Below are 11,419 nucleotides of genomic sequence, written 5' to 3'. Positions count from 1 at the left end.
TATATATATGTTTTTTGTATGTCCTTGTTTGAAGGGAGGGCTTCTAGAGGACCAAACAGGAAGGGAACAAGCTGCTACTGATAGGGCAGCTGCACAGGTTGTCTGTCACCTTATAGATGGAAACTGAACCAATAGGTGCATCACCTTGTGATCATTCCTAAAAGAAAAGTATATTCATGATCAGTTTAAAGTAGATCAATATTGTGGAAGTAGAGAACTGCTTGTGAAAGGATTTGTTGTTCTGACCCATGCTCCCTGTTAGCATGAGCTGCCTGTCAGTGGTGTGCTGTAACACTGTGTTCTGCAATGGTAGCAACAGAAAAAACAGCAATCGAAAGGTCTTTCTGTGAAGGAACAGCTATCAGTACTCACAGTCTGCTCAGAGTTTATTTGCTGGATGCCGTACAGATCGGTCCAGGTGGTAACACGCTGGAATCTGTAAGGTGGTGGAGGAGGAAAGTAACTTTTTCCAGTCGATGCCTTTAAAGTACATATAACTGCAGTACTGTAGAAATGACTTCTGCATAGCAGACTCATTACTCATAACTACAGTCATATTGCTGTGACGTTTTTGCAGAGCAAACTAGTTTTAAAAAGGAATCATCAAGCAAAGGTTTAGTGAAATACGGATCTTCAGTAACATTAAATCCATTATAGGATATTTAATGATTCCAATATAATAACGCACAGTGCATATGCTGGTTTTCTTTTAAACAGCTCCACACGGTGAAGTCAGTGTGCTCGGCTGAGATTAACGCTAAATATAGATCGAAAGAGACAGTCTGTTTCATGACTGCCTTCATGGGTCCTGCAGGGGCTGACAGGCTCCTATGGGGCTAAAAGTGGAGGGGAACAGCAGCACAAGTTTTGCTCTGGGGCTTTGGCACAGGCTGAGTTCCTCCCTACTGGCCTTTTACCTGAACGTGGCTATGTTGTAAGTAACATTTCATTCTCCTGTTATTTTAATTCCTTTTAGACTCACTTTTTGTTTGTTTGCTTGTTTGTTTTTCTGCTAAGAATTTCCAGTGTCTTCACACCAAGTTTTAATTTTATTACAACAATCGAAGGAGAAATTTAGAAATCAAATGAGGAAAAGTTCTTTAAAGAAGGTTAAAGTGCAGGGAAGACTGGGAAAGTCTAACCAATCCAACGTTTAGCTCAGTTTGTTGGAAGACTCATCGATACCTTTGGCCAGTGGCACTGATGTATCTCCTCACATGTATTTGAAATGTCACTGGAAAACAAAACATAGGGGTTTTCTTCACGGCGGTTGCATGCACAGCGAGGAAGTTGGTTTTAAATAATAACGAAATTAGGAATGTGTAATTCCACTAATAGTAATGCATGAAAGGTACTCACATTTATTACAGCTCAAGCTGTTAAGGAGAGTCTTCCCTGAAGCTGCAGGGAGGTACTAATCAGAATATCCCAGAGAAAGAACTGCTCTCTGGAAGCTAAAAATAACCAGAAGCGTTTGTGCACGAGATGGTAGCTTGGAGCACGCTGCTGTAGGAATGCAGGGCTCTGTAGGGCAGCAGCTGGCTGTCAGTGAGCTTGTGGGGAGACAGTGGTGAGAGTGCAGGTGGCAGTGGGGCTGGCCGAGGCTTGATCTCACCATGTGACATTCCAGGGCAATGGAAGTGCATACAACCTTCTGCTTGAAGCTTCTGCTGCACAGCTGGAAGTCAGGTGCTGGGTACAGTTCACCACTGCTGCCTTATCTTTGTGTTTTTCAACAATTCTGAAGGGAGAAAAAAATAAGCTGCAAGCTTTTCTTACGCCTTATTGAATATAAATGTAAAAGTATACATGTAAGCCTGTCAGCCTCCATGGTTAGAACTCCCACTGTCAGGAGTGATTTAAGCACTTACTCTTCAGTGCTTAAAACTCAGGGAATGCTTGGCTGTGTGCTCAGATCTGAGGGAATTGTGGCAATCGTCTTCTCTTGTAAGGGAAAGGTGTTTGCTGTAGCCATTTATGCCTGTATTCCTCAAACATTTTAGTTAGATTTCCCAGTGAAGTGCTGTGTTAGGAATCCATTTATGGTGTTCTTTATTTAGTGGAGAGGGACAGAAGGAGCGTCATGTCAAGGGGGCTATTCAACCTCTATCAGTGTTTTTCTTAAGGCAAGGAGTAATGGGGTGAAGAAAAGGTTTTGTCATCAGATTTTAACTTGTCCATAATTAATATTTATGTAAAGTACAGCTAATTCATAGGGTTTGGGTTTTTGTTTTTTCCCCATTATTCACATATAATAAACTGATAGTGGCATTACAAGGTGCATAAACAGACCTGTATTCTTGCTTATTCTTACCTCCTACATCATCCATACCTGCTTTCTGTCCATGTCTCATCACTGAACTGTTTGGTGCTGGAAGCGCAGGATCTATGTGACATCCTTGCTGGTGCTGGTGAAGGTTTGGCTTTCACTGCAGTCGGGTATCACTCTTCATCTTAATAACCATCAAGCAAACTAAAAAAGCTAGGCAATTGAATATCTAATGCCCAAATAAATGCTAGAGAAAGAGATATTCTCTCTCCATGCATACATATGTGTAATTGTATGTATTATATGTACAAGTATACATAATTGTGCATTCACAGGTACACAGATATGATGTAGAAATGAAGCTTTATAAGAATAAGAAACAGATGCTACACACTGGGTTACCCATGCCTTCAAATGTGCTGGTCCTTTAAATCCCTAAATATTAGGGGTTGTTACAGCTGTTTCTCAGATGAGGACACCTACTATAACCAGTCAATTCACATCTTTTTAACTCATCTTTTTAAATACTATTTCTTCCAGATACCATGGAGAAAACTTCTTTGGAAATTAACTCCCCCAATACTGATGAAGAAAGAAAGCTGTACGTAGTTGATTCCTTAAACAACCTAAACAAACTAAATGTTTGCCCAGATGAATTCCAGCGTCCACTGGGTATGTACGACAATGTTTTGCATTTATTCTTTGCACGCAAATTGGCTATAAAACAAATTGAAAACACTAACGACATCATATCACATGGGTGTCAGCCCAGTAAATGGAGAGAGACAGAGAATGTCAAACTCTGCATTGGAAAGAAAAAAGGAAATAAAAGGCATAATTTACACCAGATGAATGGTTTGGCTACTTCTGGGGACTACTTCAGGTGTCAGGTTCTAGGAAATCCCTGCATTTGACCAAAGATTCACTGTGAAGCTTAAATTTGTCTCTCAGTTCTACTTGGGTCAATCAGGCAGGATAATTTCTCTAGTACTGCCCAGTCTACACTTCTTCCATGGATAGCACTGTGACTCTTCCCAAGCACTAAAATCCACCTGTGGCAATAGAAATGCCAGTGAATTTCTGTTTATTCTTTTAAGTTATATCTCCTCTTATGAGGCTTTTAAGCATTTTGATTCACAGAATCTCTTTAGTTTCAGTTATGAGCTCTCCCACTTTTACTGCTTTTTGAATCATGGAATCATAGGATATCCCCAGTTGGAATGGATCGTTGAGCCTAATTCCTGGGCCCACTTAGCATCACCCCAAACTCAAACCATATGTCTGAGAGTGTTGTTCGAACACTTCTTGTACTCCAGAAGACACAGTGCCATGGCCACTGCCCTGGGGATCCTGTTCCAGTGCCCACCACCTTCTGAAGAACCTTTTCCTGGCATCCAATCTGTACCACCCCTGACACATCTTCATGCCATTCCCTTGGGTTCTGTCGCTGTCATTAGAGAGCAGAGATCAGGTTTTTTTATTTACTGTAATGTCAAATTTGACTGAAGTAAAGGTATGGAACTACAAAATGTTTGGGATTCAAAGGGCCATGCGTTAATAATCCTTCTAGTTAAATAGATTAATATAAGTAATACACCTTTCCAGATTTAAATAACTTTCCACTACTCCTGTTTCAGAGTCCTCTGACCACTCGTGATGCAAGTAACTGGAGTGCTGTCAGTTTCTAGATTTAACACAGATATGTTCAATATAAAATACTTCATTTGGGGATGTAGATCATCCTGATACTCTCATTTCGACGAGTACAAAATGAGATGATGGGATGAACTGGTTTTTGCAGTGTGGCACTCAGAAGTGCAGCTGTCTTGCTTTCTTTAGTCAGTTTCTTTAAGCCAGTGTTCTTCACCTTCCAAGTAAAAACGTAGAGTTTTGCTGAACAGCCGCGTGGATGCTCTTCCCTGCATTTCAATAGCAAATAAAGGTAGCCTAATACATACCTTACGCACCCACTTGTAAAGTGTTTTGTATTCTTCCAGGACTGTTCTTTTAAACACACAGAGTTGTCAGTTTTTAACATTTTTAAAGCTTGGAAATTCTGTAAGATAAATAAATGAATTTGCCTTACTCAGCAGCATAAAATTCTTGTTCTCTTGCCAGAAAATCAGTGAGAGCTGTGTCATACTTTTCAGTTCCGTAAATACTACATTCCTGTGAGCGATCTACTTAGTAGTATAGTAGATGCCCAGTTCAGTTAAAAAATGTTGTTTCAGGAGTGTTGTAGTACTCACAGCAAACCTTCATCTAGTAGCTTAATATGACCTGGCATAATCAAACACATTAGCACGTTAAAAGCTAATTTTTCCCATTCTTTGTGGCTTGGTAAAAGTCTATGTTCAGTGATTCCTTGCAGCACCGTAGCCTGGAAAGGTCAGCCAATAGTAAGCATTCATCAGGCAGAGCAAGCATGGAATATTTCTGAAAACACTGTTGATAGCTTACTGCTCTTGAGAGACAGCAGTAGCAGGATGTCACCTTCCTTTTTATTCTAATTAGAAAGCAGTATTGGTGCAGGTGTGTAGTATATGATGCATTTGTTATGAATGCTAAGGGAAAAAAAAATAATCCCTCTCAAATATTAAAAAGTTTAATCTTACGTGAGGCAGGAGCATGTTACATGCAATAAAGAAAAACTGAGATATTTCTAAAGATCTCCTGCTAGTTTTGCCAGTTGTTCATCCCCAGGTTTGTCCATTACTGAAGTGCTACTATGGCACATGCACCTTTCCCTCCGCTTTATCACTACAGGCTCAGTTGCAAAACTGTCAGAGATCTCTTCCATGAAATCTCTGAAATCTCCTGAAATTCACATGAACTTTCTCATGGTTCACTTGACTTCGCCCATTTTCATTAAGGCTTACTGTCACATTTTGTAGACTCATAGAATTCATGTCGTGCTTATTCTAATGAAACTGAACAAACTTTATCACCAAATGACTCATCGTCCTTGGAGGTGTTCAAGACCAGGTTGGACAGGGCTCTGGGCAACCTGATCTAGTAAAGGCGTATGTTTGGTGGCCCTGCTAGGCAGGGGGGTTGGAAATACATGATCATTGAGGTCCCTTCCAACCCGGGTCATTCTGTGATTCTGTGTGATTCTGTGATTCTCTTTACAGATGAGGAAGTTGAGAGCACCGGTCGTACTGGAGAAGACATGACAGGGAGTAAAACAAGAAACCAGTGCTACTTCTTCATTGCCTTCATTCTTACTTTGATTGTCAGTTTGGCAATTGTTTCCTTTGTAATATTCTTAATAAGTAAGTAATGCAAACAGTGATTCTTAAAATATGGGAATACGGAGATGAACTTTGTTGAAAGGTGTCATGCTACCTTATAAAGTCCTACTGCTGTATCTGCATGACCAAAGTCTTTAGCTAGATGTGGGCAGTGGTCTTGATCCTGGGTATAGAAGCACAGGCCTCTGCTCTCTGTGCTACATTAAGTAGCATGGTTGTAGAATGCTAATGAAACCATCTACTCTTTGAATTTCAGATATATTTAATGGGCTGCTGCCAGGTGTGCAGATAAACAAATAATGTGCCCCTGAAACAGAAAAACTGTAAAATAACTAATAGTGAAAAGGTTACTTGAGGGATTAAAGAAGTTTACTTGGGCTCAGAATGGTACAAACCCATGCATTTAGAAGCTAACTACTGTTAGTGTTTGCCTGAGATGATGCTTAAATCCATAGACATAGACTTGTTTTGCACTGGCACTGCTAGAATTAAACTTTTGTCGGCTTCAAAACCTATGGGTAAATTTTGTCAGCCTTGGAAGGATGAAATAAAGATAGCTCCAGAAGAGTATGTAATGGGTACTGCAGACTGGTGTCACAGAGGAACATTGCCTTTCAATGCCAGCATTTACAAGAATTCTCCTTTAACCAAAACGCTTTGGGAAAGCAAATGATGTGGCTGTAGCCTTGTTGTGCTTTACTAAGTGTGATTTTAGAAAAATACAAATGTGCAGTGTCCAGAAATAGCAGCTTGGAGCCATTTAATAAGACTTTTTCTTGTGGACACAAATGGAATGGATACGCTCCTGAAGACTGTAAAATTTGTATGAGATAGTATTTGATTGTATTATACTGCTCTGCAGTTAAAAAATAATAATGAAAATAAACACTTAAAAGAATGCAATGAGCAGGTTACTCCATCAGATGCCTTTTTCCCATTGGATTCTACTTTTGTTTCCCTGCTTAATATTCTCACCCATCATAAATACCAGCAATCTCGCATGGGAATGCAAGAGAGGTTAGTGATGCTTTTAACCTAAATGTTGACAATTTTAATGTGATGTATTTTCCTTTCTAAGTTCAAACTAGAAACAAGATGGACCAAATATCAAGCAGACTCATATCGGAAAGGAAGAACATAGAAGAGCTTAAGAAAATGAACAATATGATATTAAAGTATCTAAATCAATCAGGAATGAAGGAAAAGGAAAGATACCACTCCACACAGTCTCCGGAGCTTCGTGGTTACTTCTTCACCCATCCAGAGCTGAAAGTCTCTGGAGAATAGATTGACTTTGGAATGGAATGCAGCATCACTCTGTTCACGTATTCAGATGTTTTCACATATGATATACAGACTGCTATCACATTCTGATATGGTCACAGGAACATTAGAAAGGCTATCTGAATGAAAAATGTTAGAAAGGAATATTTGATTCTGTTTGATGTGAACACAGATTTTGAACACTAAGCCCATATAATTCACTATAAACAGTAAATGGTCAACAATTTTCAGTAGCTTCAGATCCTCTGTGTATTGTAAATTACAGGGCTAGGGGCTTAGTTTTACTTCAGATGTAAGTGACCACATAAAATAGTGATTTTTATTCAAGTGATTCCTGCATGGCCTCGTTGACTTTGGAACAACTTCTGTCTATGCTTCTATATTATTTGTATTCAAGGATAGCTGCAGATTACATTGCTTATAAATAAATTCAATTTTGCCACAGAGTTTGGTGGTCTGTATTTCTGTGCATCTGAACAGATTGACTTACCACTTCTGAAAAAAGAAAACCAAAAGAAAAAAAACAATAACTAAACCTGATTAAAAACTAATTACATAATCACAGAATAGTAGGGGTTGGAAGAGACCTCCAGAGATCATCGAGTCCAACCCCCCTGCCAAAGCAGGCTCCCTACACCAGGTCACACAGGTAGGCATCCAGGTGGGTCTTGAATATCTCCAGAGAAGGAGACTCCACAACGCCCCTGGGCAGCCTGTTCCAGTGCTTCGTCACCCTCACCGTAAAGAAGTTCTTGTGCACATTCGTGCAGAACTTCCTATTCTCCAGTTTCTGTCCATTTTCCCTTGTCCTGTCTCCACACACTGCTGAAAAGAGTCTGGCCTCGCCACTTTGCCCCCCACACCTCAGATATAGACCTGGATCAGGTCCCATCTCAATCATCTTTTCTCAAGGCTAAACAGTTCACTTAGCCTTTCTTCATAGAGGAGATACTCCAGGCCCTTCACCATCTTTGTGGCCCTCTGCTGGACTCTAATCCATTTATAATATATATTCAGCTCTAATTACTAAGTATTGGAATTGGGTGTCATATTGCCTTACACGGGAATAGGCTCAGAGAACTTGGTCTGGTAGCAGCTACCTCATAATCCTGCTAGCATGTTCTACTCAGTATTTGTTAGCAGCTGCTGGGGGAAGACCAAGTGTTTTTATAAAGTGATATGGGCAAAATGATATCTGTACATGTACTCTTCCCTATGGATGCCGTTGGCCACTGCCAGAGAAAGGCCACAGGGCCAGATGGAGATGTGCACTGAAGTGTTCCTGTTTTAAAAATGGTACAGAGAGTAAAAGCAGCAGCTGGTTCTTTCTCAATTTGACTTCACACAGCTGTGGAGACCAAGACCCAAAAATGCAATCATATAAAAAACTGATGGGTAGCTTTGTCACTTTAGTATTCAGATTCTGATATGCACGTTAAAAAGCCACTTCAATTACCAGTAAACAAATCAGTTACTCACCTCCCAGCGGTGAAATGGCAGCTGACATTCAGCATCTTCTCTTTTACTTCAAGTTCTCTTTTCAATCACAGCTTTTTTCTCTCTCCTGGACAAGTTCACAAAACAGTCACCTAGGTCCACAACATGCAATGCAGGCTCTTCCCCAGAATGAACAACAGTCCTTGATGTGGTGACTCTGTTGTCTTCAATATAGTGAAGAACTAGATCCGGGAACCTTTCTTGCCATGACTCTATTTGGATTTGCCCTCTGATTCCTAGGAATTCCATTCCTTCTAAAAGGAGTATTTGGATTTACACCTATGTTTTGCATCACCTTCTTCCTATTTCTTGAGCACTGTTTTTCTTTTCCTGCTGTATTACTGTCAAATCAGTCACATGAAAACCGTAACATTTGGTTTTAAGAGCTTATTCCTCCTGCTGTTAATTCTCAGCTGGAGTCTTAATTATCTAATCTGGGAATCACAAGTGTTTGTATAAAGATAACTTTAATACTGATATGAGAAATATAAAAGTATAGAATACGTTGCAAGAAAAGAAACCCTAAAAGACCAGAATAAATATCTTTCTGTAAATGTTGTTAAATGATGACAGAAGTGTTGTACGACAAAGAACATGAAACTCACAGGGCTCCTTCTCTGTTCACCAAGCTGTCAGCTGCTTTTAATGGCAGTATTAAGTTCTCATCTCTCCCACTCATCTTACAGCTACCGTAACTGCTTTCAAGCTTCCATCTCACCCTGACATACATCTCTACTTGTCAGCCAGGGAGAAACAATTCTAATATTTGGCATCCAGTGCATCTAAAACTCGTGGATTTGGCACCTCCCTCCTTGCAACTGCAGCTATCAGAGATGTCTGCGCATCTCTAGAAACTGACACCAAGAGCCTGTAGATTTTTTCTGGCAGGAGATGGTGTAAATAAAATATGTGCTACATTAACAGTCAACACAGCTGGAAACTTCCTCACATCTTTGGTGCTGTTCAACTACTGTTAATCTGTTATTCAATCAGTAATCACAAGAAATCCACATTTTCTGTCTCTTCTATTGACTAGAAAAGCCTTTTTCCCCTACATAGTTTGAGCTTGTGAGGTGCTGAGTACCCTCAGCTGCCCCAGATGTATATAGGACCAGCAATATGCAGGCACGCTGGTATCACTGACTGCCATCAGTGCTCATCTGCACCAACAGGTGCAACTACTACAGTTACTGAAAAGACAACTTGACTTCAGAAAAATTTCTGCAAAATAATTCTGGGCAATACTATAAACATTCTGACAAGCAAAGAGAAACACTTGGAAGATCTAATCCAATAAATTATCATTATCTTCAGCTTCCATCAAAGGCATCACAGTATCTGTCCTTGAAGTGCTGGCTGAATCTTCAGGCCATCAAGTAATACCAGCATGAAGTCCTGTGGAAAATCTCTAAAACTGTCTTCCATGTCTTAACCATTGGTGCATTGCTTAGTGCAGAAGAAGGAAATTGTGTGTTTAGTTTGTGTTTGGAATTAGGGAACCAAAAGTGCTTGCCAAAGAGGGTGCAGAATACATTGGAAGATGGACGGCCCTACTTCCTTGCTTAGGCAAGTTCCCCTGCTGCAAGACAAGCCTACGTGAACAACGCAATAAGGGAAAGGGTCTCTTTAGCCCCCAACTCAGCTGGAGGGAAGGGTCAATGCTACTCCTCCTCCTTCCACACATCTGCACATGCTGAATCCCACCTACTCCTACCTTGCAGGCGAACTACACATACCTATGAAAAACATTTCTCTTCGTCAATAAATATAAAGGACTACAACTCAGCGGTCACGTGTGCACTTGCCACCTGAATATTACTGGACCAGAGATTACATTGGAACCAAGGGTAGGGATCCAAGTTTTCTTTCACTGCTATCTAATTTCCATTTCCTTTTTTCCTATGCTTTCTCTCTCTCCTTCTCTCTCTCTCTGACTTTTCAAATTATGTTACAGTGCAATGCAAAGCTTATCATTATAGCTTGTTGGCAATAAGGCATAGGTATATATGGACACACACTGCGTCTTGTGCTAATCATTGTAGTGTGACACAAACAAATAGTTAACCAATTGTTTGGTGTCATTTCATCTTAATTTAGCCAGAGGGAATTTCAAAACCCCAGCAACACTGACTTGATGGTGTCATAGCTAAATGTTGTGTTGTCTCCTTTTCCCCCAGTTAACTATGAGAACATCAGGAACTCCTTTGTTCCTGATGTCCAGAACAGTCCATGTTTTTTGTTAACAAAAGTGTGGACTGTTGAATCTGACTCGCTGGAACAATGTGTGAAGATAATATACAGTAATAGGTAGCAGAGGGTTATCTAACACAGGCATTTACTTGCCTTCTACTTCTGGGGTAAAACAACCATGAGAACACCGGGTTGTACTTGGTAATGCAATGTTAGATTTAGTCCTCCTCTGCTCAGTGGGTACAAGCATCATGCAAGAGCTGAGGAAAAAATTACCCTTAGAGAGATCTGTCTACAAAACAGTGAGAGATTGGGTAAATCCAGATAGTGAGCATCTTCAGGAAGATGGACAGAGGAAATGGGCGGGGAGGGGGCGGATTTTGAGAGGCAATCAAACTCATTGCTTTGTCTGACAGCAGCATCAGACAAACTTCATTCCTGACTGTTACTTGTTTGTTCACATTATAAAATACTAAAGAGGTGGAGCTTCCACAAATCTGTTCTGGTGCTTAACAGATGACATGGTTGGAGAACTTGTTGAGGTCTGACTCAAATCTTCCCTGCTGAAATGTAAGATAACTCAATTTATTACCTGGCTTACTGCTTGTGAGCATGAGAAATAGTTTGTTGCTTTTTACTTTTTTTTCTTATTTTATATTATACTAACTCTGTGAGACAAGTTCATTCTTGACAAACCTTTTTTACCCTCTGAGATACTTGGAATTTTAATACATTTATTCTGAAACTCTAGTGTGTGTTCAGTTTTGTTCTGAAAAAAGTGAGTTATCAAAGCTTCAATGAAAAGCTTTTACATAGAAAGCTTCACACGCTTTGCTCACTGGTAACAATACAAAGCCAAACAGGAGCAAAAAATAATAATGATGCCCGTACTCAGAATCTGGAGGCCTAAGAGAAAATTCCAGGA

At 40.1% G+C, this 11,419-nt stretch overlaps 1 protein-coding gene across 1 annotated transcript; it reads left to right on the top strand.

Annotated features, from left to right (window-relative positions):
* Nucleotides 1-636: 636 nt before the first annotated feature.
* LSMEM1 (leucine rich single-pass membrane protein 1) lies at nucleotides 637-6,968 on the top strand. Its single transcript, XM_072326760.1, has 4 exons — nucleotides 637-934; nucleotides 2,810-2,941; nucleotides 5,404-5,544; nucleotides 6,602-6,968. Exons 2-4 carry the CDS (start codon nucleotides 2,815-2,817, stop codon nucleotides 6,808-6,810), a joined length of 477 nt encoding a protein of 158 aa, XP_072182861.1. The 5' UTR covers nucleotides 637-934; nucleotides 2,810-2,814; the 3' UTR covers nucleotides 6,811-6,968.
* Nucleotides 6,969-11,419: the final 4,451 nt, after the last annotated feature.

Source organism: Excalfactoria chinensis, chromosome 1, assembly GCF_039878825.1.
Source record: "Excalfactoria chinensis isolate bCotChi1 chromosome 1, bCotChi1.hap2, whole genome shotgun sequence".
Classification (NCBI taxonomy): domain Eukaryota; kingdom Metazoa; phylum Chordata; class Aves; order Galliformes; family Phasianidae; genus Excalfactoria; species Excalfactoria chinensis.
This window is presented reverse-complemented; position numbering and strand designations above follow the sequence as displayed.